The 27,170-nt window shown below is 36.6% G+C and overlaps 4 protein-coding genes, 2 long non-coding RNA genes and 2 pseudogenes across 9 annotated transcripts; 2 read left to right on the forward strand and 6 right to left on the reverse strand.

The window, feature by feature from the left end:
* Positions 1 to 786: 786 nt before the first annotated feature.
* Positions 787 to 27,013, reverse strand: LOC149040185 (uncharacterized; annotated as a pseudogene). Its single transcript, XR_016179910.1, has 4 exons — positions 26,989 to 27,013; positions 26,258 to 26,406; positions 25,970 to 26,148; positions 787 to 918 (listed from the first exon to the last, which is right to left on the reverse strand). The product of XR_016179910.1 is annotated as an uncharacterized LOC149040185 (transcript).
* On the reverse strand, positions 1,425 to 3,442 carry LOC113683589 (uncharacterized). Its single transcript, XR_016179519.1, has 4 exons — positions 3,201 to 3,442; positions 2,903 to 3,022; positions 2,431 to 2,498; positions 1,425 to 1,918 (listed from the first exon to the last, which is right to left on the reverse strand). It is a non-coding gene; the product is annotated as an uncharacterized LOC113683589 (long non-coding RNA).
* Positions 4,714 to 6,901, reverse strand: LOC149040186 (uncharacterized). The gene is made up of 3 exons (XM_089183083.1): positions 6,762 to 6,901; positions 6,057 to 6,377; positions 4,714 to 4,849 (listed from the first exon to the last, which is right to left on the reverse strand). The coding sequence occupies exons 1-3, from the start codon at positions 6,785 to 6,787 to the stop codon at positions 4,714 to 4,716; spliced, it is 483 nt and encodes a 160-aa protein (XP_089039209.1). The 5' UTR covers positions 6,788 to 6,901.
* Positions 9,634 to 12,907, forward strand: LOC149040187 (spermatocyte protein spe-8-like; the record flags this gene model as incomplete). Its single annotated transcript, XM_089183085.1, has 2 exons — positions 9,634 to 9,818; positions 9,850 to 12,907. Coding segments are annotated over 2 exons (1,185 nt in total), but the record flags the coding sequence as incomplete, so codon positions are not given.
* Positions 13,006 to 21,530, reverse strand: LOC149040188 (uncharacterized; annotated as a pseudogene). The gene is made up of 14 exons (XR_016179516.1): positions 21,397 to 21,530; positions 20,366 to 20,447; positions 20,009 to 20,175; positions 19,796 to 19,888; positions 19,196 to 19,411; positions 18,916 to 18,999; positions 18,055 to 18,342; positions 17,844 to 17,924; positions 17,093 to 17,192; positions 16,776 to 16,895; positions 13,940 to 14,029; positions 13,701 to 13,778; positions 13,383 to 13,484; positions 13,006 to 13,299 (listed from the first exon to the last, which is right to left on the reverse strand). The product of XR_016179516.1 is annotated as an uncharacterized LOC149040188 (transcript).
* LOC149040189 (uncharacterized) lies at positions 14,318 to 15,447 on the forward strand. The gene is made up of 2 exons (XR_016179518.1): positions 14,318 to 14,557; positions 14,666 to 15,447. It is a non-coding gene; the product is annotated as an uncharacterized LOC149040189 (long non-coding RNA).
* On the reverse strand, positions 21,525 to 22,889 carry LOC149040190 (uncharacterized). The gene is made up of 4 exons (XM_089181446.1): positions 22,779 to 22,889; positions 22,544 to 22,617; positions 21,796 to 22,070; positions 21,525 to 21,697 (listed from the first exon to the last, which is right to left on the reverse strand). The coding sequence occupies exons 3-4, from the start codon at positions 21,992 to 21,994 to the stop codon at positions 21,537 to 21,539; spliced, it is 360 nt and encodes a 119-aa protein (XP_089037572.1). The 5' UTR covers positions 21,995 to 22,070; positions 22,544 to 22,617; positions 22,779 to 22,889; the 3' UTR covers positions 21,525 to 21,536.
* On the reverse strand, positions 23,170 to 25,836 carry LOC149040191 (uncharacterized). 2 transcript variants are annotated; one of them, XM_089181445.1, is made up of 3 exons: positions 24,713 to 25,809; positions 23,831 to 24,065; positions 23,170 to 23,682 (listed from the first exon to the last, which is right to left on the reverse strand). In XM_089181445.1, exons 1-3 carry the CDS (start codon positions 24,848 to 24,850, stop codon positions 23,426 to 23,428), a joined length of 630 nt encoding a protein of 209 aa, XP_089037571.1. In that variant the 5' UTR covers positions 24,851 to 25,809; the 3' UTR covers positions 23,170 to 23,425. The 2 variants fall into 2 exon arrangements, 1 of the variants encoding a protein (XP_089037571.1); XR_016179517.1 differs by having other exon boundaries at positions 23,170 to 24,065; positions 24,713 to 25,836.
* Positions 27,014 to 27,170: the final 157 nt, after the last annotated feature.

Genomic DNA, 27,170 nt, shown 5'->3' on the forward strand with positions numbered 1-27,170 from the left:
CCAAAACCACCTTCCAGAATAGAGGAGTTTCTAGCAAAATAATTAGGTGTGCTCTCTCCCTCTCTTATTTCGATCTACAAACATTACGCGATTAACATTGCTGATCCTAGCAATATGCAGGACACGTGTCATATGAACTTTCACTGCGTGAAATAATCCGAATACGGTCCCTTATGTAGGTCTTATACAGTCAGTACACAAAGTCGTGTACGCAATCTATAAGGAGGTGTCATGATGTTTAAGGTACTGTTTAAGGATCAGTATACGTCAGGCTACGCCAAGAAAATAACAGGATCTTATACACTTGTAGCAGGATTTCTTATACGCCAGTACTCGTTTCAGTATACATGTTGTATACTGAAGGAATTATAAGGTATATTGATTTTGTGTGGAAGGCACGTATACAGTCGTTGCTGGATTTCTTATTCATTATTACACAAGTCCACTTTATCGTATCACTTTCTTCTCCTTCTCTTTCTTCCGCTCTGCTTTCGTCACTGGTCTCTTCATCGTCAAGTTCTCTGTTGAACCAAAAAAAATGTTAGTTAAACAATGTAACAACCTTGTATAAAGGAAACAAGCATATTACGAAATTTTTCATAGCATGCAATATAAAGAGACAGAGAATTTTACATCGGTTTACATAGTTTATACATTCTTCTGAGCTTCACTTTCATAGTTGGTAAACTAAAAGTAAAAGTGACAGCATCCAATAAGGAGTGTAAAGGCTAAGCAGTATTCTTACATTTCGGTTTGTTCCTGCTCTCTCCTTTGCATGATTTCCCTTCATTCATCGGACAGCGCCCATTTAGGAGAACCTGTGGGTGGCTCTCTTTCTACAGGCTCCCCTTACGAGCCTTTGTTCGTTTCCACCTTTTGTTTGTTGCGTTTTCTGTCTTTTTGCTGCGCTTGTCAAGCCTAAGACAATAACAATATTATAATTAGATGATGCCGTTGACTTGACTGAAACCGTGAAGTAAGTCCAACCCCTAAACAAAAACGGGCAAAAAAGCGCTAATGGGTGACTAACAAATAAACTGACTTTAAAGCCTACCTGACATGATGATACTTACCTCAGGAAGAGTGCTAGTATCTATGGGATGAAAAGAATTATCTGTGTCGATACGTTTTTTAAATAAATAATTAATGCTACAGTCATATTTACGAAGCAAAATAACCAAACAATCAAACGTTATCACTTAATAAATGAAGATCAGGACAAAGACATGCATTGACGCTAAAACTTGCAAGTAATAAATTCATTGCAAATATATCAAGCACATATGTATGTATATCCTGAAAATCCCATTAAAATATATTTTGCTCTTTATCAAAATCACACAATTCATCGTATGACTAAAATTGCCAATGAGAGCAATGTTATTTTGAAACAACGATGGAATCTGATGTGTACTAAACTGAAAGGTTGTAGTGAGCTAGTCCATAAGAAGCTGTGTGGCACCTGGACCACTCTGTTAAATTTTCTGAGAGCATGAATTCCTATTGTGGACTTAAACTTAAAATATGATAGAAATGGGAAAATGACCAGGTCACATTTTTTGATGCACATATGTATAGTAAACGTTTTCACAAATTTATAATCCTTTTTTTGGTAATCCAATGTTCCTTCATGTGTATTCTCATCCTTAGTTAAGGTTTAAACAAGCCAAGCCCTATTTGTAATGGAACTTTTATTGACTGGTCTGTCTGGGCAGAAAAATATTTCACTCTGGGTCAGATGGTTGTACCTAACTGCTGTCCTTCCTGAAGTCATGACCTTAACCCACATATTTTCCTCCCACTTTGTCAAAAGACATTGTGCATGACCAATTACCCTACCTTCTGACTGATCAGCAGAGTTACTAGCTATAGCCACACCCACGTCATTGTTCCTGGTTGAACTCAATCCAGAGTCTGACTACACAATTGAGAAGAGATTAAATTCAGAAATCAATAAAGAAAAACAATTTCAACTTGCACATTTTTAACTCTTGAAGTATAAAACCTGAGAAAAAGGTAGTGTAGTTTGCAGACTTAATTACTGAATTTATAAATCAGGGGGCTGCAGCTTTTTGATGGACAGAATAAGTTATAAGCAAATTACCCTTGAGACCTAAGACTGCAGCTTACTCAGGCTGCTTGAAACTAAACATGTTCTTTAGGGAGAAGTGCATGTTTAGAAACAGATGGGCTTTCAATGAGAGGAACTGACCAGTAATCTATAGTAGAGTGAGGGAGCCACACCCCGTAAAATTTAGTTGTCCTTAAGCTAGTTTAATTTATGACTGAAGAAGGCAGAGGGGCCCACAAAAGATAATTTAGGATATCCAAAATTGCCCCCAAGTCACTGCTATTAAAATGAAGGTTTTTGACAAAAGAAAGTGGAACCATAACTCATCCAAAAATAGCCAAATGCCAAAGATAAAATACCTCATATGAGATGGGTGGTGGATCTGCAGTTGCAGCTGTTTGTTTGGAGGGATCATTGTGTAATATCTCTATATGGATAATAAATAAAGAAATGTATTAGTTTAAAACACAACTGTCAATGCTCTTGATGTTCTTTCAGAACTTGTCCTTATTGCTATGAAGAGCAGTTATACTGGTTTTTAATAATTTTTGGAAAAGGGTCATCCACATTCCCAGGTTCAAAAAACTAATTCACAATTTGCACACACAATGTTACCATTATAGCAAGTTATCAAATGTAAAAATACTATGTTTCAGTCTACTAATTTATCTATCAATGACTAAATTGCCATACTAATTTGTTCATCACATAGTTTGATCTTGAAAATTAGGGTATAAGTACACATAATAATGCATCTTATTTATTTGTCTACTAATCTATTTCATATATACATACATTTTGCATAATACCCTTATCATGATGTTGGTTTACCTGACTCTGTAAGACTTGTCCCTGAGGTTTGAGTTTCTTGGGAAATTGGATTATCTCCTTGGTTGTATACTAAACATGTGGATGGTGACTGTCCTTGCCCAATTTGGCTTTGACTTGGCACTACAGCAGACAAACTGATGTCATTGTTTGTTACAGCTCCTGGCATTTCAGGCACATACATATTGTACCTCTTCCAAATTGTAAAGAAATTAATTGTGGCCCCTGTATACAAACAATGTTAATCTATCAAGTATATATATTTGCATATTTTTAGTCCAGCACCAAATTTCAATCATACCTGACGCCTGAGGACCCCAATGAGATCCCACAGTTGGATGAGCAGGCACTGATCTCTGCCAAATATTCCCTGAATCAAGAGTTATCTGCACAATGCAAAACACAATAAACTATTAATTGCTACTAAAGATAAAATTCATATACGAAGGTGAAATCAATAAAGGCAAGGAAGTCATTTTAATTATTATTTTCTCCATGTACCAACTTTTTTTACTACACAAAGCACCAAACAAAAATATGAAAGTAACAACATATATCAAACACTGTACAGAATCTTTATTTCCATATAACTTCCTACAATTAGATAATGGGAGTTAAATCGTCGAGTGCTCTGTATACTTCCAAATTAAAACACCAAACAAAAAAATGATAGCTACAGAATTAAACTACATATGGAGTCTTAATCTTCAATTGTGTGATCATTCACGCTCTGAGAAATTAAAATGTTAGTCAGTTTGAGTGAAAAGCACGAAAGTCATGAAACTACCATAAAATGGACATTATGAAAGCATCATGTCACCCTACTATGTTAAGGTGATTGCAAGTTATGAAACTATAAAGCCAAAATAATCAAAGATGTCCATGTATATATACATGTATATAGTATATGTACATATGTTTATGAACATACAGCTATTTCAATTTACGTTGTCGGATCAAAGCCTCAAGCCTACAAGACAAGACCGAAGGGGAATATGGGATCTTAATGAAAGAATGAAAGAAATGTTGGCAATACTAATTGTATTTTCAGCCTCCATGTCCATCTCGCACCGACAACCCTGAAAGCCTAAAATTAATTCTAATCTACCCATACCACCTTTCGGTCTTGTCCCGTACCCTTGAAGCTTTGATCCAACAATGTAAATTGAAATAGCTGTATATATATATATGTACATCTACATGTACTTATATACATGTATATATGTATGTGATTCTCCATCTCTGATTTCAGGAACAAGGGTGATAACAAGCTCAAAACATATGTTTAGCATTTCCAATATGTGCATATATTATTTTTAAATCATGAAGAACACACTATGTATTGTTTTGGTCAAGTTGGCATGCTCATTCTTTGTTTTGTTAAGCATGATCAAAGTCATGCTTGGTGTGCATTAGTTAAACAGGATAACACACAAAAGTAAACTTAAATGTTGTATAAGAATGTTTTCTGGAATCACTAAGAAAAAATTATCCTTCTGATGGCTAACATTTCTGGTGTAGTTGTCACATTTATATAGGGAGGACTGCACCATTAAATTAGAACTAAAAGTTTTATTTTGAAATAAATATGATTGGGCAGAACCTGTCAGGAACTAGCACCCCAAGCAGGGAGAGTACCTGACTACCCCTTGCTGCTTAAGGCTTATGCTCCTGGTTTGAGAGCTGACTTTTAAGCTATAATTCCAATGTACCAATAAAAGAGATCCCATAATTTTATCATGTGAAATAACTTATTGAATTACCTTGAAAATCTATACATATGCACAGCTATAGAGCAAAGCATTTTTTTTAATTCAAACCTCAAAAAGTACATAAAGGACACGAGTCCCCCTGACAAGCCTGTTAATCTTGCTTCCATCCCATACTTTTCCTTGGCTGTTGTGGAACTCCAGTCTTGTTCCTTTATCTGCAGCTGTGGCACAGCTTAATCTAAAAATTTGTGGTTACAATGAATTGGAAAAAAATTTAAAACAGGAAAAAAAACATCAATTATACAATAGTGGGTTGAAGCATAAACAGAGCACCACTGCATCAGTTTAGGCTGCTATGGATATTGAACTGCTAGACTTAAGTTGAGCATTAATAGTATTAATGAACAATCCTTAAAACATAGGCATGCTGTGCATGCAAGAGTTATTTTTATTGGATTGGCAGGTTAAGGTGGGACAATTTGTGTAACTGATGTTTTTGTTTTTGCAAAAAAGAGTATAATTCAAATTAAAAAAAAACACAACTATCATTATTACTTAAGGTGTAATTTGACTGTTTTTTGCTCCGCTTTGTAACATTTGACGTGGTCTATGGTTTTAACTGAAATAACCTTAATTTTCAGAGATCATACAGAATACATCATAGATTCCTAAAATAACATCAGAATTGTGCTGATGGTTATAGAATTTCCAGAATTAACCTTATATAATGGAAACAGTACTTAATTGAGATTTTGCATACACTGCTGAACATTTTTACCAGAGTGTGTCTCAACATGAAAAAAAAAGGGCTTTTTCAAAAGAAAATATATTCTTGCCCTTTGTCATCTTATCATGTCCAAATTCAGCAGAAAAAAATTGACGCACTATGACGAAAAGTTTCGCAAATGTTAGCAGTTTCTTTACCCCAAATTTTGCAGTTCCATTGGATAAATCTACTTTGAGATTTTAGGATAAATATCTGTCTCAGGTCAGAAATGATAGCCCATGAGCAATAAATTTTGTGGCTAACTTGAAAAATGCCATTGTCCTTCTCATAATTTTGCGTCAAAATAAAGGCAGCCATGTTGTTTATACATGTGAAAAACTGTTTGTCTATCATTTTAAAGTATAAATGGATTTCCCCATAGTCATGTTTGGAAGGACTAAAATAATCCATAAGAATTGCCAACAAATCTATTCCTCCCTTATCACTTTAATTTTTCGCCGTATGGGTCCTTCATTCCCTTAACTCCCGTGTGTGAACGAAATAAAATTTCTCCTGACAGTATCGTCATCAATACAATATCAACCACACATGTGATAAGAATAAGCAAAAATATTACTCTAAGGGGATTATTAGTTGATCCAATACCAATTTTTTACATACCCCATTCCCGCCTCAACCGTTAAGCTGCATAAATAACTGACAATCCATTACAATTTACCTTCCATTATTTCCTAAAATCGGGAAACGATGGCGGAGCTCTTCGTCCACATTCTTTTCTGTCATATTCCATGTGAGCTTGATGCCCGTTTTATATTGCTCTTTTTCGGGCCTCTTTAATTGAGTCATTTCTTTGGCTTTCGGCATGTAGACTTTACCGTGATTTTCGTGCACATCACGGCGCAATAACACCATAACATTTTTCAAGTTTGATTCTGTCTCTGGTTTTGTAGAGCCAGAGTTATCACTCATGTGCCTTTCAGGATCTGACTCGTTGCTACTTGATACATCTTCTCCACTTCGAGAGCGCTCCATCTTAGAACTGCAAATTAAAATAAAAGAAGTTCAAAAACCTATGAAAACCTTTAAAGTTCGAACTTACATAATTTCAACTTCTTCACAACAAGCAATGAAGAAAGCTTAAACTTTCTACAGTGTAGAAATCAAACCCATATTCACACTTCGTAAAAACAAATTGTGAAGAAATCTTAATTTTTGAGTGAGGAGATAACATACTAATCAACTTCCTTGCAACAAAGTTCTCAGTGAAGACACCACTCACAGTATAATGACAACACTCTATGAAGATGCAAAAATTTTGGCTAATCTCTGCGTTTCACTGAAAAGATCGATCGATAAACGCAATCACAAAAATACTAGATGGTTTTAAACAAAAACGCAGGCACAAAATAAGTCAGCCTCTTACTTCCTTGTCGTTTTGTTGCGTTCCATTGCTAGCGTCTAGCTCTCCGTTCGATGACATCAAAATTTCAAATTTATCAGTAAGTGTGTTAGTCAAGCTTAGAAACCTAAATTATGTTCTTTCCCATGAACTGACCATCCAAATAAATGTTATGTATAATTCCTAACATAAATATACACACACGCACGAGGAACAAACAACTAAGGACAGACAAACACTAAGTCAGCAAATTATAATGCGCGCGCAGTCATATTGATACAACGTTCGTGATCCATGATACAGCAACCACGTACTGATGGTATCGTGACGGTCCTAGTAAGCCCCCTCCTCTGTAGTGATTTTCTCCAGAGATTAACTTCGATCAATTAATAGTCACAGACAGATCGCAAGCAAAACTTGAACTGCCCTGGTGTTCACTCGCCAGTACAAATAGTGAGGCTTTTGGGGTGGTCGGGAGCTGGGGGAAAAGTGAGCTATTAAAAAACTTTGATACAAGGAGAAATCGTGCCGAAAATAAATGCATGCATGTGTACAACGAGTAATCCAGGAAAAAATACAGCACTGATGTAGCTGTAGATGATGGAAAAAAGAGTACAAGACAAAACAAAAAAAATAACAAAAAAGTCGAGCATAAGGTTTCCCGAAAAAATGAAATACAACTCATGTGTGAAAGATATGAAACTTGACGTTTTAGACAATTAAGTTCTCAATTTAATAACCAGCCTCTGAGAAATAATTTCCTTGGACAAAAAAATAGTCCTAGTATACTCACTTTGTTTCTCGCACGGGTTTCCTAATTTCTCGCAGAAAACTAATCTGACCGCCGCTAATGGAGAGTAAGGAGACGCGGTTTAGTTTCCAAGAGTCAATAGAAATAAGCAGACCGATTGATGTTTGCTCGCTGATACAACCTTTTTGACCTCTGCACAGGGTATGTATCAAAACATATTTGCATACTATTCTACCACTCGAGCAAATTGAAAGATATGCGTAAACGGATCATTGTTGGATGATTGATACAACCTTCATGAATTCTGCTCATTCTGCTCTGGTGTGTACCAAATTGAAATTTGCACGCACGTTTACACACGTACAAATTGATACCACATTCTGCTCAGCAAGTTTTCATCGATTCTTATTTTGTTTCAGAAATGCGTGTACCAGTCGATGAATAAGTTTTCGAGATCGTAAATAGACCGCAGCAAATACAGGCTTTTACGACACCGAAAAACTCCCTGGGCTATGTGTTCGATAAGTAAACTCCGGATACACCGTTTCGTAAAACAGAATTGAAGAGGCGAAATGCCCGACCGCTGGGTATGGTCTTAAATGGACTAAATGTCCGCCATTCAAAAGTGTTCCGCTGCTGAGCATTAAGCCACTGTATAGACATTATTTGGCATACTTAACAAGTCCAAAGGATGAGAGCTCTCGCGAAGATTATTTTGATAGTTCAGTTGTATAGTTAAGTTAAGCTGAGTCAAACCCCCATGTATATTTGAAAAAAAAACCTAAATATTTAAATGAACTGTGTTCGAAGCAATTATCAGGCAGATTTTCAAAAACCATAGATCCCACTTACTTCTTTCTACCCTTGATCTAGTGCTCTTGAAGGAGCTGACTTCGTCCACTTCCTATCACACGCGCATAACTGCCAGACAAGTAATGAATTTCATCTGGCAGAATCTTGACAGCGAGTTCCTTATCACCGATTCACGATTATCTCAGCCAAATAAGGAATTATTAGTGACGTTTTCACACGGCTACGCATGCTTAGTAGCCTCGTGGAAAACGACAAGAAAAACGTTACACATTTCAACTCAAATCAATGATGAATTCGCTGTCTTTAGAGCGTGCGTGACCTCTTTCCGTACAAGCGACAGGAGTAACGCAAACGCTTGCGACAATCGTGAAATTATCGTAAGACAAGAAGACTGATGCGGTACAAAATCTTACGCAAAAATAAGTTCCCTTTACTCACTTATACCTACTATATTGGTGTTTGCTTGCTGATACAACCTTTTTCACCTCTGTACAGGGTTTGTACCAAAAAATTTCGGTGGGAGAGTATAACAAGGTATTTTGGTAGTATCAACTGAGTTGATAAGAAGGTTAAGAAACTTATATTTTACCTGTGAATCTCGTAATACTCTAAAGTCATTTAGTTGGTTTCGCGCTGTCCAAACTATCTCGAAACCGGATAACACCTATTTCAAGGCACTTACATTATTTAATAGATAATTACTGAGGTTCGCAGCATTATACCCAATAATGCTGCGAACCAAAGTAATTAACTATTATAATTATTGACCCTCATAAAATCCTATTGTTCTTTCTCTGCATTACATCGACGATTTCAGTCGCCCCTTCATATTGATGTTTTGGTACACCAACAATGCAACTGGCAAGCATTGTCCAGTAATAATACAAATTGCATAATCCTTTTTCATTCCCCAATTCAGCCATTGTTAACTACTTGCAAAGATGATATAATCATTCATGAGGGGACGCAAATCGTCTGTACTGTAAGTATCCCGGAGAGTCCCATACATTTTCCTAGACTTTTAGCCTAAGAAAATGTATGGGACTTTTTGAACGCTCCAGGCAGCTTTCCTGTAAGGTGTCATAATCCTGTTGCTGCTGACATTGATGTGACAGGTAATTGCTTTTGCACTGTTTTCTTTGCCGGCTTATACTTATCATCAAGTTTCAATAAGACGGCTATCATTTTTCACAAGAATAATGAAGTTTTCGTGAATTGTGAGATCGGATGCAAGAGCACGTGTTCAACTATTTCCCTCTCCTTGATTGGGAATGCATTAGTAAAATGCCAGCGGACCTTGAAGCCTCCAATAAGCTGGAAATACCAAATTAACGGGAAGTGAAATCGCGAAAAAATACTCCCGAGGAGAAACGAAAACAAAATAGAGAATGGAGAAAGCGAAAGCGACAGCAGAAGAATGCGAGTAATCTGGCTCTGCTCGCTAATACTGAAGTTCTGCTGAGAATCAATGATGGACCAAATGTGGCTGACACGAGCTTGGTAGATAAGAAATCGTTTTCTCCAAATCCAACAGGTAAGCAACGAAAGCGGACCTATCATGCTTGAGGCTAATTCTAAAGAAGAAATGGTAAGTAATGCGAAGAGACCACGATTAACAACCCTCTTGGATGTACATTGTTCAAGATCTGCAACAATGCTTCGGATGGCGCTTGGAGACGACGCAAGACGCAAGCATTCAAGGTCATTTTTGGCACAGACAACGTTTCAACGCATTGTTAGTCAGAAAAATATCCATTTTAAGAGTATGTCAGATAAAGAATTCAAATGCAACTTTAAAGAATTGATTCTGGAACATTTGGAGTATCTAACCCAACATTCCGTTGGTAGTGGAAGTTTTGGCCAATGCTTCAAAGCAAGTTACCGCGGGATCGCCGTTATTGTGAAGCAAATGACACACAATGACAACGCCGGAGAACAGGACAGGGCAAAGAACCTTCTTCATGAAGCAGGGGTCATAACTGCATTGGGGGATCATGCCAACCTCCCAGTGTTGTTTGGAGTAGTTACAAAGAGCTTGCCCCTATGCCTTGTTCTACAGTTCCATGGCATCAACCAAGAAAGCACTACTCTTCATCAGGCAGCAAGCAAAAACCTGCTTAATTCAACAGATTGTATTTCACTGTTTATAGAGATAGCTTCCACCTTGAGCTATGTTCATTCAAAAGGCTACCTTCATAATGACATAAAAGCTAACGATGTAGTATTGGAAAGAAAGTCCGACTCTGCGAAATACGACCCGATTCTTATTGATTTCGGTAAAAGCACCAAGCTGGGGTTGCCATCCTCAAAACGAAGTTCGTCCTGCTCTTCAAGAAAGATCTATTTAGCCCCAGAAGTCCAAAAAGAAAGACGTTACAGCATTTCTAGTGACATTTACTCTTTAGGAAGAATGCTGAAGGCTGTGTCGTGTTTAATAGGTTTTTATGAGAAGGTGCGGGTGCTTGTGAAAAAAGCCACTGACCAAAACCCGGGTGATAGGCCTATTGTTGAAGAATTTTTGCAACAAATCTCTACAATTACACCATAGGTATTTCACTAGTTCTTTTTCCCATGCCATGTGTTCGGAACAACATATTCATGATAAGTGATGCGGAAACGCTCGAATTTATTCGACAGAAAGCCACCACAGAAACTGTAGCAAAATAAACTGAAATCCCTGGTTTCTTTCTTTCTAAATTTAAATTAATGTTCTATTTAGCATTTAAGAGGCAGTAGAATGGCAAGTGAATGTTTCTTTTTATAAACAAAGCAGTTGAGTAAGTCGAGTTGTTTGCTGAACTGTTTTCCCTGTGGTGTTTCCACGATACATTGAAATTCGCGTTTCGTTGGTTAACAAAATCATAATTTTAAATATACTTTACAGTAAAAATTATATTTTTGACCGACAACCAATAGCATTCTTTTTTTATGAAACGATAGTAAAGGTTCTTCTCTTATGGCTTCAAAACGGCCTGTCTCTTTTGAAGTGAGTTGTTCGTTTGTCTCGATCCCCTAACCGATTAACCTTCTCAGTTTTCGATCCTGCAAACTTTATCAGAGCATGATGATTCAGCGAAAGGAACATTTCCAACCTGGGTTTCATCAAAAGACGAAGAAGGACATTCTGCTTGCACTTGTGGTTTCCTTACGGTAACCTCCTCTTGACTTTGGTTTTGATCAGGTCTCGTTGTTTCCTCACGGTCACTGATTTCAGTTTTCCGCTTTCCTGCAACAGTCTTCTGGAATTTTCTGTTGAACTTCTTCCTTTGTTTTCGTACCCTTGTTCTTCTGCGCTTTTCTTCAATTGAATGTTTTCTGAACCTCGGCATCATGCAAAATTACTTGCTAGCTCCAGCCCTGAGAGATCGTTCTTCACTTAAGAAGGTTTAATCCGTAATCACTGACACGCGTAATTATCGCACGTTTGTATGCAAAGACTTCCTTTTGTCTTTTGAAGTAGAATTAGCATAGCCTAAACTACTGATGCGTTCAACTTTTGAAAAGCCTCTTCTCGAATCTCCTTTTCTATTTGTTCACAAAGTGTAACATTTAAAGTCTGTAGCATTTTGCATTCTTTCGAAACTCAGTTGATTATCTTGAAAATTGAAGTTGCTGGCTCACATACATTCGGATGAAGTGATACTTCTCCCAGATCTAACGCTGTATTATTTCCTTTGTTTTACTGAGGACGTTACTAATTTTCTTTGTTTCAATTATAACATTAAAGTGAGACTTATTCTTCAGTTTCAGTCATTGGCCAAGTGCGCAATTTCGACTAAAACTCAAGAGAGTAAGTAACTGCCGTTTGCAATTTGAAGTTCTCGACATCACGCAAAATTACTTGGTCGCTCCAAAGAAAAATCCTTCAGTTCGCTTAAGGCTCTAATCCATGACTGACACGCGTAATTATCACACATTTGTATCTAAAGAGTTTCTTTTGTCTTTTCAAAAAGAATTGCATAGCCTCAACTGATGCATTGAAGTTTTGAAAAAAAAAAGCCTCTTCTCGAATCTCTCTCTTTTTTTACAAAGTGCAATATTTTAAGTCTGTAGCAGTTTGCATTCTTTTGTAGCTCACAACATTAATCAAGCGATACTTCCGGCCCATATCTAACACTATTTTCAGGATGTTCTTAATTTTCTTTGTTTCAATTATAACATGAAAGTGAGACTTTGAGACATTTTCTTCAGTTTCCGTTATTGGCCAAGTGCACAATTTCGACTCAAACTCACGAGAGTTAGTCATGCCGTTTGCAGTTTTCTGTCGCTTTTGTGGGAAAAAATTCAAAACAGGTGTTTCTCTAAGAAAACACTACGAACTGAAGCATCATGAAGACCGCCTTTTTGAGACAACAAACATATTTGTGGATGAATTGGGCAATCGCTGTGATGAGCCAAAAGCAACTGCGCTTGGAAACGACGCAGAACTTCAAGAATATCTGAAATGGCTATCCGCTTTGGTGGAGAGAATAAACATGTCATTGGTACCTGATCATCCAGGTGAATACTATGGTTTAAATATTTCTCTGTTTTGGAAGCTGTTGTTAACACGGTTCGGTTCATTTCTTGATAGGAAAGTGGTGTCATATCGACTGTTTTCAAGTACCCGAGCGGTGTAGTGAGTAGACATGAATTATTCTTTATAGAATTACCAATATGTTTATATTTAATGCACCAGATATCTATAGTTGGATTTTATTCTGCTAATTCGCAGTAAATGACAAAAAGACAAGCTGTATAACCAAACATTCACCACCATCGTAATACTATCCAATTTTTTCAGTACTTCAGTCAGCCTCAGTACAAGATAGTGTTTCCTATCTACATTTAGATACTTTAGCATTAATTTTGCCCTGAAAAATGCAACTTGAAATGACAACCCTTAAGAAGAAGACTAGAGATTTTAATACCTTGGGATAGAGGACAGGCATAGTCTTGGAAGTAAAGTGTGGACTTGGACATTCATTCATTTTAGCCTTCCACTCACATTCTATAAAACTAAAAACAAACAAATGATACAGTTGCTGTACTGCAGGAGGTGTCTGGTGTTTAAAAAAAAATGAAAATAGTATAGTGCAAACCTTCTGATAATGTTTGCTTCTTGTTCTCGTGAGGAGGGAGAACAAGTGAAGTTCTTTCTATCTGAGCCATAAACAATGGAGTCAATCATCAGAATTGGAACTCTAAAAAGAAGATTCCACTGCAATATTAATTTTCTCTTCAGTTGGTGTCTTTTCCCAACAAGAATTAGTCAAAATCCTCAACTTCACCATTCAACAAAGTTATTGCTACAACACGAAGCCCTCAATGCATTTTAGATCAAACATCATTAGATGACTTGAGCATACTTTTTTTTATTTTTAGAAAGGCTTAAAGACAATGTTTCTGCTAAAGCTTACACAGCACAGCCATCATCCTTTCTTCTTCTGCTTGTGAGTGTTGGTAGATTATATATCAGAGATAGGAACCAATGCCCACTAAAAATAAAACAAACAGTGGCACTGTTTATATTATGACAATGGTGTTTGCAGAGAAAAATAGTTAATAAAATCATTATTGCAGCATAATACCAAAATAACGTAGAGAGAGATAGATATAAAATAAGCAATAATAATAATCATCATGAACTTTTTAATACCTTCTACACACTGGAATGAAAATGAACTTCTTTTTGAAAATGTCCACTCTCCTTGTAAACTTAGATGCTTCGACGTATCTTTCATCAGGACTGAAAGATGCATAGAGAGGCAAATAATTATTAAAGACCATCAGCACGTAGGAGAAACATGTATAATAATTATAAAAAATAATATTGTCTTTATTAATGTACTTCAAAGAAAACCAACCATATTGGGTACATGTATATCATTAGGATGGTTCAGCTTACCAACAATTAATACAAGAGCTATTTTTTGCAGGACCAGAGATGACACTGCTTTAAGTGTTTTAATCTAAGTGCAAAGAAAACAATTAATTACCTAGGCAAGACAAAGATTTCTCCAATCTGAACTCTAGTTAAACACGGAGCGAACCTATAAATTGAGGCTGAGCGGCTCAGCCCGTCAATCACAAATTGGAATACTCTGCTTTGATTGGCTTATTCACCCAGGCGTGTCGTACTCCCGCGAAATTCGCACGAAGTAATTTTTCAGGCGACCGCTTAAGGGAAGGTCTTTTCGCTTGTTTGCTTCTCGGCTTTGTGGAAAGGTAAGCGAAAACAACAAGAATGGCATCTACAGAAGAAGAATTTAGACAGGTATCGTACTTCATATACATGCATTTTAACACCTTTTTTGTTGTTTCACTTGTGAAAGCATATTGATTGTTTTGGAGTTTGTTACTCAACGTAAATGCCATGTTTTAGGTTGTACTTCTAATGCCAGTGAGTGAAATGGAATCTCTGCGTTCTTTTGTGGCCTTCAGCGGCGGGGAGGTTGTCTCTGAAACCAAAGTCAGCCGAAGGAAAAGAGCGAAAATAACACGAGATAGCAATGTCCGTGAAGAGGAAGATGCTGGTAAATTTATAAATGTAGCTTGATTTACATGTCGCGTAATTTCAGCCGAGCTTGACAGAAATGTAATTCTTTGTAGATGCCCACGTTCAAACTACAATCAATCGTGAAAATTATTCTTTATAGATGCCCACGTTCAAACTACAATCAATCGTGAAAATTATCAATGAATGTGTATTTGCATTGTTTCAGTGCATGTTTATAGCGAAATTTGCTTGAATAAAGCTTGAATTGTATTCAACACAACTCGAACACAGGGTAAATATTTGTAGTTCGCTTTCTGTTAGTGTATATAAGCTTCCATTAGTGTAGAGGTGCATTTTTTCACGAGCAAAGATTTTTAGTATTCCGCTGGACTATAAAAAGTAGCTTGAGGTTTAATTCAGAAATCCATTTATACTGTTTGTAATAACAATTAATTGCCTCGATCAGTTCATTTACAATGTACCGGTATACTAGCACACACTATGCTTCACATCTGATCTTTCATGTACCGCATGCACATCAAAAGGAAAAAATTCGGTTATTTCTGCCCTCAAAAATGTGGAATGCGCTTCCAAAGTTGAAAAATTAATTTCCCAATGTAATAAATAATAAGCTATGTAGAAAAGCTGAATAAATTATGTTGTACATATATTGTAGTCTTCTTTTCTCGTTTGGTTTGTGCCAAAAAAAAAACATAGTTGTAAGTTACTGGCTGGAAGTATTGTATTCTTCCTCAAACAGGGAAATCCCACATTACATTTGTCTCCTCTTCGATTACTGACTGCATACTATCAAAGTCCACAAAGTGTGCAGTTTCTAAACCATTTGCCTCGGTTTTGGCATTATGTACAAGCCAGTTGTCTACTAAAATTTCCATAAAACGAGCGTTTGCTGCAGGTACGAGTTTGTTATCCAAATGCAGCTCTTTTTTGATGGGTGCAATTTTCATCTTCAGCGACCCCAGGCGGCCTTCTTCTTCTTTGTTTAACTCTATTTTGAAGTCGTACCTGACCTTTTTAGCCTTTAAAGACTCTTTCTTTTCTTTGTAGTACTCAGAATTTCGGATTTTTTTGTTCTGAATAGAACAGTTTGGAGGTGCATTTGCACTATGGCGGCCTAGTATGGTCGCAAAACGTATTCATACGAACACATAACATCTGTTTGTTTTGTTGTTTTACTTTCCCGCCGCCAAAACTCAAAGTACAAGCCTCACTATCGTACAGAACCTACAGGCATGCTCAAGTTATAGAAATAGATTATCTGTATGATTGCAGGCCCATTTTCTCAACGGAGGACATGCGTTCATCGATCTTGATCGCCCGCGAAATTTGAATTTTCTCCGAACGGGAAGGAAGTTTTCGCTCGTTTCTTGAGTTTTTTGTCTAAGAACGACATTTAAGACACTCTTGAAAAGGTGAGCAAATGGTGGGGGTTGTAAATAAATAATTTAATGTATCATTTCTTGAAAGCAGACAACAAGAGATTTAGCAGAAGATTTATAACGATAGTGACCGTTGCAGAAAGCCGCCATTATCGGTGCGAAGGAAGCCAACAAAGTGCAAACCGCTGACCTTTTATAGGATCGCTCCGTGTTTAACAGCTTAGTGTAAAAAAAGGAGCTAAACACATGAATGCTGTCATGCAAATCCTGGTCCAATGATTGGGATATGTACCTATTAAAAACAGAAAGATGATTAAATTCTGAGAGCAATTTTTCACTGCCATTAATCAATTGATTAGCACAACAATCTCAAATGGTGGATTTTAAAGAGGATGAAGTATGAGCTCTTTGCATCAGCAACGCCTTTAACATAGGGCAAAATTTTAGCCAAAAAATTGAAGGAAAAGAATAATAATAAATTATTTGTGATGTTTTACATTTACCTGAGGACACATTAAAAAGAAAAAAAACAGCTACATTTGCAGGTTCTCACTATATCAAGTACAGTGATATTCTTACACTGATATATTACTTACATAAGAAAAAAGTCAACAATGGAATCATTGACTTCCATCCCATCCTTCAATGTGGCAAGGTCCATCTGTAAGACCTGGATTTTTGCTACTGCTGGTGGTAGTGGAAACACAGCTATTACCCTGGAATCATGAAAACAAATGAAAATTAAATAATATTTATAAATAGCATAGTCTCACACAAAAGCAAGAAAACTTTAAAACTGAAAATAAGGAAGTTAATACCCCATGATAAAAGTACATTAGACCATGAAAACAACAGCGTATTGACCATTGTTGGTGTAACTTGATTTCAAAACAGACCATTTTTAAAAAGATACCTGTCTTGATCAGTCGAAGTATTTTCTTTGCCAGCAACATTGGATGGTGTTTGATGGAGATGTTCATCTACAAGTAGGGCATCATTTTTGTGGCTTGCACCTACAGTATTACATATCAAAGTGTATATGTAAATTGCTTTCAAGACAGAGCAAGAGCGCATTGGAGTTTCAAAGTGCCAACTAAGCTAAGTGGAGGGAAGGTGATGTAGTTGAGTGTGAGGTTTTGTACGTACGAGCTTGGAAAAATAGTTAAATAACGAAAAAAACCTGAGATAGTTTTCTCTTAATAAGTGAGAAATAGGAGTAGCACCAAACTCATTCTATCTATGACATAAGTGACAGCCATGTTTATGATCACACTGGTGTACTGTAGAAGTGGTAAAATTTCGTTGGTTTTGGATCATTTTAGTAAACATACGTGCAGATGTGTTTATCAAACACATTCTACAGACTCATACATCAGTGACCTTTAAACCAGAAGAGTCAAAACAATGCTATCAATACACTCTCTTGATTTTTCCTGGAAATATACCACTAAGACATTTTTCAAAATTTGCTTGAACCTTGATCCCTTTAGAGCTACAGTGGCACTATGAGAGTGATGGGTCTAATGCCTTTGCGTTACTACATGTCCATTAGTGCAAAAAGAATTTCCCCACAGCTCATAAAAGTATATTACAGTTTTAAACCAGTGACTAAAGATCAGCAGTGCAAACATACTGTATCTGTGTTCAGAGTATTTTGGTTTTACCTTTTGCAATCTCTGGTTGATTTTGAATTGCCTTTGAAAATTTGCTGGGCATTTTCTGCTGCTGGAACACTTTCAGGTCACCTGTGATGGACATAAAAAGCTACATTTCAACCTTAAGCAAAATAGGCCAATGAACAGATAGGAATAGAATAGAGCTGGGTATTATTGGCTCGATCAATAAACCTACCCCACCATATGATGTCTGACTTACCTTGCATTTTGCTGGTAAAGCCAAAGGAATTGGAAATCATATTTTCATATTCACAATTCCATTCATGTCTGTTGTAAACAAACTGTGGCTTGAAACCATCATGCACATGGCATGTTCTTTTCTCATCAAATACATACTCGAAGAAATCCTCCCCAAACATCATGAACATGAGTTTGTCCAAAAGTTTGATCCAGAGGATATCACCTGAGTCCCAGGAAATGGACTTTGCTGTCCAACCACAGCCAGAAAAGTAGAATTGAAAAGTGTTCTGATTTTCCAATGTCTTTCCTGTAATGAGAGAAAACTCTCTATTACAAAAGTTTGGTGAAGTGCAAACCAATGAATTGTTTAAATTAATAACTGTTCAATGAAAAAGTAAAAAAAAAAAAGGAGAACAGAGGAGCCAGTTAAACTTTTGCGAAGTGCATGAGAGAATTCTGAATGTATTGTGAATCCCTAGCAGACCAAGAATGAAGCTAATTTATGAAAATAACTGCTATACTCCAAGCCACACATCACACATCACACATCAATAAAGATAACAAGTAATTAATAAAGATAACCCTACCTTTCAATCAAGTTGATGGTACTTTTTTGGATCATACTTTCTATTCTTGTTTTTTTTTTTTTTTTTTTTTAAATTTAACAGTTCCATCCAAACAGAGTATAGATTAATCTTATTTTGGCAACTTCTACAGTTTCTAAGTTATGAAGTTTTTGAGATTATGATAGGGCATTGGGCAAGAACCAAAGCATTTTTTGGAGAATTCACAAGTTTATTCAAAGCCAATTAGCTTCTATTTCAAGAAAAGCAGGAGTAGTGTCAGTGAGAGCAAGAATGCACAATAAATTAATGCTTACCATGAATTGACTTTAAGGCTTCTCGGAGAGATAGACGAAAAAACAACATGCGTTCTGCATAAAAGTGCACCAGCATTTGTTCAACTGTAATTCAATGGAAATCAATATCTAACTTAGAAATAAATGGCCACTTTAATTGGTTTCGTACACAATCAGGGTCCATATTCTCATTAAATACATTACCTTCCTTGCACTGTCTTTTTTTCATAGTCAAACAGAAACACACACCCTTTCAACAACTGCCAATTCGTTATTAGTATTGGTTACTATTTACACGTACTTGATGAGGCTTCCCCATGCTGATCATGGCTTGTGGCTTTGAGCCAAAGCTGACGCTGGTCCTTATGGGATGCTTCAAATCCCTGCTGACTAAACTCAGTCATTGACAAAAAGCGTCTCATAAGCATGGGGGCATGGTCAATAAGCAACTGCCCATAATCCCCAGTTCCAAGGCTGCTTCCAAAAATATCTTTCAAAAGGAAACCCATTCCTTACACTACAATTAAGAAGGGAAAAAGAACAAAGCAAACTCAAAAACCAGTGCACTAGATACTCACAAGTTATCATGGACAAGGATTCTATTTGGCATTTACCACTGATTCACATTGTGGGGATGGTGATTGACAAACCTATTTTATCAGGACTGATTAAATAAGTATGTACAGTTAATAATAATGCTTGCAACAATATACACAAAAAGAAAGCCATGTGTTTTGCATTTTATATAACATTTAAGTGTATTTTACATTCAATCACAAACACAGTTGTAAAAAGGTTAAATAATCCCTTTTCATCAGCAACATGCTCTCTTAATCTTAGGGGTATGCATGAACATGTACATAGCTAACACTTTGGCAATAAAAATGAGGAAATATTAGACCTTGACATCAAAAAGATCTATTTCTCCTTGCTCTGTATCATCAAATATTCTTGATCTCGTCACCTGTGCGATTTCCTTCCATTCTCTACAAACCTAAATACATGAAATGAATAACTTGGTAAAAGACCTGGTGTCAGAAACACAATAATTATTCCTTAAAAGCATGCTAATTAACAAAGCAGTTGCAGAATTTTTAAATCACCATTAATTTACCCTTGTCAACATTTCCAGATGCTTCTTTGCAACATACTCTACAACCTCACTACTTTCTATACCAACAGTATTTTTTTGTGAGCGGCACAGCATTTTAAAATTGTCAGATAACTCAGCTAACTCTTTTTGCCATGCTCCAAGGCGATCTTCCATATTGATTTTCACAGCTATAAAAGGAAAAACAAACAAACAATCATAAAGACTGTGGCATAAAGGTGTTAGGTGTTTAACTGGTACATTTACAATACATTCAGTGAACATTTCATAATTGTCATTAATGGCTATTGATTTTTCCCCAGCAAAAGAGCCAAATTCTATACAAAATAGAGCCACAGGAAACAAGTTTAAAAAACAAACCTGAGCCTTCTAAATCAATCATCTCAGTGTGAGTTCCAAAGTCTCGAAGAAACTTGTGCTTCCTCAAGGCATCAACAAAATACTACATACAAAAAACAGAACAAGCAACCACTTTTTTAACTGTACAACAACTGTATATTACTGTTATGAGCATGTGCCAACATCCATACGAAATTGTACACAGGATAAAAGGGTGTCGAAACAACCCGTTACAGCACAATAATTCTTATATAAACACAAGCAACTAAAAGAAGAATCTCTAGGTTATACTGCACTTTTGGGTGTGCCACCTTAAAGTGCAGCCTACTAAATAAGATCATTGAAAGAGTGTAAAAATACACAAATGCTGGGTTATACTGCACTTTTGGGTGTGCCACCTTAAAGTACAGCCTACTAAATAAGATCATTAAAAGAGTGTAAAAATACACAAATGCTGGGTTATACTGCACTTTTGGGTGTGCCACCTTAAAGTGCAGCCTACTAAATAAGATCATTGAAAGAGTGTAAAAATACACAAATGCTGGGTTAATTATACTGCGCTTTTGGGTGTGCCACCTTAAAGTGCAGCCTACTAAATAAGATCATTGAAAGAGTGTAAAAATACAAAAATGCTGGGTTATACTGCACTTTTGGGTGTGCCACCTTAAGGTGCAGCCTACTAAATAAGATCATTGAAAGAGTGTAAAAATACAAAAATGCTGGGTTATACTGCACTTCTGGGTGTGCCACCTTAAAGTGCAGCCTACTAAATAAGATCATTGAAAGAGTGTAAAAATATAAAAATGCTGGGTTATCCTGCACTTTTGGGTGTGCCACCTTAAAGTACAGCCTACTAAATAAGATCTTTGAAAGAGTGTAAAAATACAAAAATGCTGGGTTATACTGCACTTTTGGGTGTGCCACCTTAAAGTACAGCCTACTAAATAAGATCTTTGAAAGAACTTTCGCAAGAAAGAAACTCTAAGTTCATGGATCTCCTAGGAAAGGTAACTAGTGCATAGTGTGAAATTGAAAAGGAAGCAAGTACTTACAAATGGTGCCCATTTTGATAGCGCTCTCCGACGAAACATCTGGGCGCTGCACAACATAAACCACACCTCTAAACTTAAAGAACAATAAACTTGAACTGTTGAACCACAAGTGAAGGTACATGCCAATGACACATCTGCTATCAAAGACTTACATCAATACGGGACTGACAAAATGTAACACGGTTAAGAATGAAATTCTTGGCAGTGTTTACATCCATGTAGGAGAGCTTTAACTTGTCCAGTGGAAGGGAGAGTCCCACAATCTCTTCAAGGTTTTGAAGAATTTCAAATTCTGTTGGACCTGATATGTGTTTATCACAATGAGAAAAATAATAGATACCCACAAAGCAAATCAATTTTAAAATACACACAAAGCCAGTAATTCAACCACTCATGCACCTGACATAGAGCTCACATGAATGTTCTGCTTTGAAATGGCAGACTCCTGACCACTCTTCTTCTTAACAGAAATTCTATCACCATGAAAAGACTCTGGGCCAAAGCACTTCAGGGCTTGATTGGCTTCTGGAAGTGAACCAATCTTGTAGGCAATCAGACCAATGGACGCAAGCAACTGCTCTGTATTGCGCATCTCCATATGGAGAGCACACAACTAAATGCTAGTAAGCTCTTCATCAAGGAGAAAAAGGAGATCATCCCGAATTCCAGTTGATCTGCAAATACATGAATAACAATGATGCATTTACAATGTATTTATAACTAAAAAATTAATAGCCTCATGAAGACCATGGCAATAAATAAATGGGAATAACTCAATGAATCTTAAACTCAAGAAACAATGTTAAATAAAAATGACAATGATGATTTTATTTAAGTCTCAAGGGTATTTAGCCAAGCACAAGTGCTCTTGACTAATAATTAAACAAAAAGAGACAACCCAAAATCAATGAAGTCAAATGTTGGTTTTCCATTAAAGGGAAAAACTAGAGTGCCTGGATAAAAAATCTCTCAGAGGAGATTAGAGAGCCAACAAATCATACTATGCTTTGTCTAGGAACAGATCCAGATTGGTGGAAGGTGCTGCTCTCACCAATGCATCAACTCTGATACCCAAAAGGCCACAAGCACTTCCTAAGTAAGCCTGTTCATTAAGTAATGATCATGAAAGGCTAAACTAAAAATATACCAGCCTATGTTACACTTGCTTCGTAGGCATTCCAGGCAGGTTTCATCTGGGGCTACATCATGACATTTGCAACCCTAATGGGGAATGGAATTATCTCAAATTAAATTAATATTATCTTACAAAATTTTGTGGTTGCATTGTTAGTGAAGACTGCAGCTTGTGTATTGCAACTGATGAACTTCAACAACTAAAAAAATCCTTATACATCCACATGTACACCAACACAAATACTAACCCTGATTGCATTGCATATAAAGCAAAATTCCACATTTACCCCACGACCACCAAGTTGAAAATCAAGATCCCCTTTCTTTACCAAAAGAAGGATCAGTGTTTTGTAGTCCAATGAAACTAAGATATGACAAAAAACAACAATAATAAAGAATTATGATGACATACATGTAGAAAAATAACTTATTTTTTAAAATATTGGTCAGCTACACTGATAATGGAAAAAAAACCCTCAAGTTTCAAAAAAAGAAAGTCAGTATCCCCCCTCCCTTAAAAGATCAGGGTTGTTCTTGCAAACAACCTTTATGCGATAAACTGGCAGAAACATCTTACCATCAAATTCTACATTGAACGTAATGCCATCAACAAAAATTCCTAGGTTCTTGATAATTCTCTTTTGTTCATTTACATCCTTTAAAAGTACCTTCAGCTGTCCCTATCAAAATAACATTAGGCATAAAGACAATCAATGAAACTTATTATTTATTGAGCTTGTGTTGGGGTAAGTTTCTTATATTGCAAAAGGGTTTGTAGTTTTTTTTTTCTTTCTGTCTAATTATGTGTGGGTATTTTTTTGTTGTGTGTGTGTGTGTGTTACATTTGTCAGATCTTGGAGCCACTGGAAAGCCAACATTACAACAATGAAAACTGTCATATATAGTCTACAAAACTACAGGCTTTCAGTAAGGAAAGCTTAAATGGAAAAGTGTCTATACTGTGGGTGGTAAACAGCTCATAACCATGCCAAGCAAAGGAGAAAAAGTATTTTGGTAACATAGAATAGAAATTGATGATGAACCTGTTTTCTTTACAATTGGCAATGGCCAGTGGGTAAACAGACTTTGCACTCTGTATGCTGTATACAGGATTAAGACGGGTAACCAGACCTACCAACACCTGATTTCTCCCTGATCATAAAAAAATAATAATAGAAACAGTTATTATTTCATTCACATTCATGGGACCAAAATTATACACAGCTACACATTTACTCTGAGATAAGGTATTGTTCTATAGTTTATAACAGCATACTTAAACCTGACAGTCTGTATTTACCACAAAAGGGTCTTCCATCTATCTTGATCAGAAGTTTGAGAGTTGGTGAGCACACCTTATGGAGTCTTTGCTCACGAACAATCAGCTCCAAAACAGGATACAAATCCACCTGATAACCTTGTAAAGGAGTTGGAACCTTTTTCACATCCATGTATTCTTTACAAACTCCAAAGATCACTTTTTCGGCAGCCTTCATTTGATTAAGATTTAACAATATTGGTGTGTCAGAGGATTTCTAAAATGGATACCAAAGAAAGAGAGCAAAACAAAAATTAAAAACAACAAAATTAACATGGAAAACACATTGATAACTGAGGGTTAAAAAATCAGCCATTATCATTGTAATAATAAATAATAATAAGACTTTCACTTCTTGAATCACTTTCAAGCATTTAATTTGTTACTATAGCACTGCTTCCAAGTTGGGATAAATCTGAGTGCAGACATGTCCCTTACAAAAGAAGGAGCCCTTCTGAGAGATCAACACTATGCAATGCTGCCCCTCCACCCTTGAAATTAATGATAGACGCCATCCTAAAGTTGTGCTAGGCTGGCAACAATTTCTCAGTCTCAAAAACTCTTCAGGGCAGTTTTCGGTGTCAATGGTCTTTCTACATCTTAGAGGCAGAGAAGCCAAAATTCTAAAACTTTTAAAGCCTTTTTACCACCGATCCTACTGTATCTTAAAAACGGAAATTTTCATGAGCGACTAAACTTCAAGCAAATAATGACAATTTGTCAAAAAAAAAAGGCTTTTTGAAAAGAGCGAATGTGACTGTTAGGAACTTCCCTTGAGGCTGGTTATTGATTTGTGATAGCGGTCGCCATAAAGTAGGCAAAACATTTAGCCTTGTAACATTGATTACTAAGAATAAACCTTACCCCTGTCCTTCCAAGTTTGGTGATATTGATTACGGCTTGCCAAGTGTTACCAGATATCCTTGCCTTGGTCTTGAAATAATTATAGTAACACCCAATCTGGAACTCGCAGGCTTTCCACGTATAAAGAAAACGTTTCATCACCAACAAGCTCTTCCACCGTCCTTTTAACTCCTTTCTTCAGGGCCACATCCTCCACAATCTCATTTACGATAGCTTTCGCCTCAGGATCACCAAAAGCACACATGCTGGAAAGCACCGTTGACAAATTTTCCCGGCTCCTTTCACAGATGCCTTGTACATCTTGGAGAATGCAGCTCCCCCTCTTTTTAATAAGGAAAGTCTTTTCTGGGGTCTCCAAATCATTTCTTTCACAAATCTCCTTAAGATTTGGGGAACTAAGACTGCCACTGCTTGGAGGAGTCAAATGAACAGGGACAGGCGTTTCTTTCGTCTTAGGAGTGTTGAATTGAGGAGGCATTGAAAGGCGCCGAGCTGCACGTGGTCGCTCGCAATTCACGTCCACGTCGTCGCCGTCTCCTTTAAGGGAACTAAAATCCAAGCCATTCAGAAATTCTTTCACTTTATAAATCGCGGCGGATCCTCGTTCTTCAGAACTTGTTTTCTTCCTCAGAATAGCCGATACAAGCCCAAAAGACGAGCAAACAACTTCGAATGCACTTGAACTTTTCTTGTTGACGAAAGGGCGCCCATCAAGAAGCCAAAGTTTGCCGCTTTCAACTCTGCAGAAATCTTCAGGAAAAGTTTTCACGATCGGCGATCGCTTTAAATATTGTAAGGGAATTATTCCACAAATTTCAGTTGTGAGCACGTAACAGTAACTCTGATCGCTTAATCCCTCACTGACCACGTGAGAGAAGGTCGAAAAACCTTTCCTCGGCGCCATTTTGAGGGGAATATCTGGAAAATCTTCATGCACATCGGAAACTACATGCACTGAAAAGCAATCTGGGAAAAAAACCAAACATTGTCCAGATCCAACCGGAAGAGGCGCTAACGATACTAACCATGCAAACGCTGACATAAATATCTCATATTTAATGGAATTAAATCACCTACGGAGCTTGATATGTACTTACAGTGCAGACGATTTGCGTCCCCTCATGATTTACAGTCCATCATTGCCAATAACAAGTAACAGTCTGGCAATACCGGACAATTTTTAAGGATAGAAACATTTCCATCTTTTTTGCTATTAGAAATACCAGTAAAGGACTAAACCTTTAGTATGCTTCTTACTTGTTTAGGAAAGCTTCAAGAGTTTTGCTCCTGTATTTTGGGGGCCTAGACACCCATCCTCCTTCGCCTTCATCAGTATCTGTGTCATCATCGTCACTAAACATGTGCTCTTTACTTAACTTTGCGAAGGCACGGGACTCAGTCTCATCCTTGACATGAGCTTTTCTTCTCTCATATTTCTTTGAGATAAAGAAAAATTTGCTTTTTAGTACTTTTCAACTAACTTTCATGGCATCATTCAAAATGTATCATTTAAGTTATTTTAATGCATATTAACTGTATACTTACTCGTTCTTTTCGAAGATTTTTCTTATTTTTCAATTTTATTTCATCCGTTATTTTTCCAAGGGCAGTCCTCCGTAAGTGCTCATGATACTTTTTGGTAGTCCCTGAAAAAAACAAAAAAGGCTTTAATTTCAAAATTGCGTGATTGGGGCCTTATTATCTGTTATGGACAATAAATCTTGGTTGCAGTGGTGTCCTCTAGTTTTAAATTGCTTATATAGTAAACTTACGTTCCAATGCTCGTGATGAGACATGTTTGCTGGTGGGCTTTAAATCTTGTCTTCTCAACAAATATTTCCGATAAAACTTTATGAAAACAACTCTAACCCGGCAAAAATAGCAATTCTCTGCATGTTTTCGCAAAATTAACAATTAGTGACTGGTAAATGACTAAAGGAAAGACTGGCGATGTAAGGTAATCAAGGTTATTCTACTGCCATAATAATACTAATGATACTAAAAGGTTTTATATGACATTAATATCCTAATGTTCAAAGGCGTTTTACAACGCCAGTGAAAATCTTAAAAACTCAGAATAAGAATCAGTCTAAAAGTAATATCAAAAGGTTTCTTTTTAAATCTTTTTCTAAAAATGGGCAACGCCAAACTATTTTTAATGTCATATGGCAAAGCATTCTACATTGTTAAGGCTGCCACAGAGAAGCATCTAGCACCATATGTTTTTAAGTTGTGTGACAGAATAAAAAGATTTCTAACTGATTAATGTAATTAACCCAATGGGGTGTAGGGTGTAAGCATATCCCATATGTTCAATGGTGCCAAGTTGTTGAGTGCCTTATGGGTTATGAATCAAATTATAAAATTATGCAAAGATTCACTGGAAGTCGATGGGTACAATATGATCATTCTTTCTTGTAAGGGTGATGAGTCAAGTAGCGGCAGTTTGGATGTGCTG

This window comes from Pocillopora damicornis, chromosome 9, assembly GCF_964200805.1.
Source record: "Pocillopora damicornis chromosome 9, jaPocDami1.2, whole genome shotgun sequence".
In the NCBI taxonomy this organism is placed as follows: Eukaryota; Metazoa; Cnidaria; class Anthozoa; order Scleractinia; family Pocilloporidae; genus Pocillopora; species Pocillopora damicornis.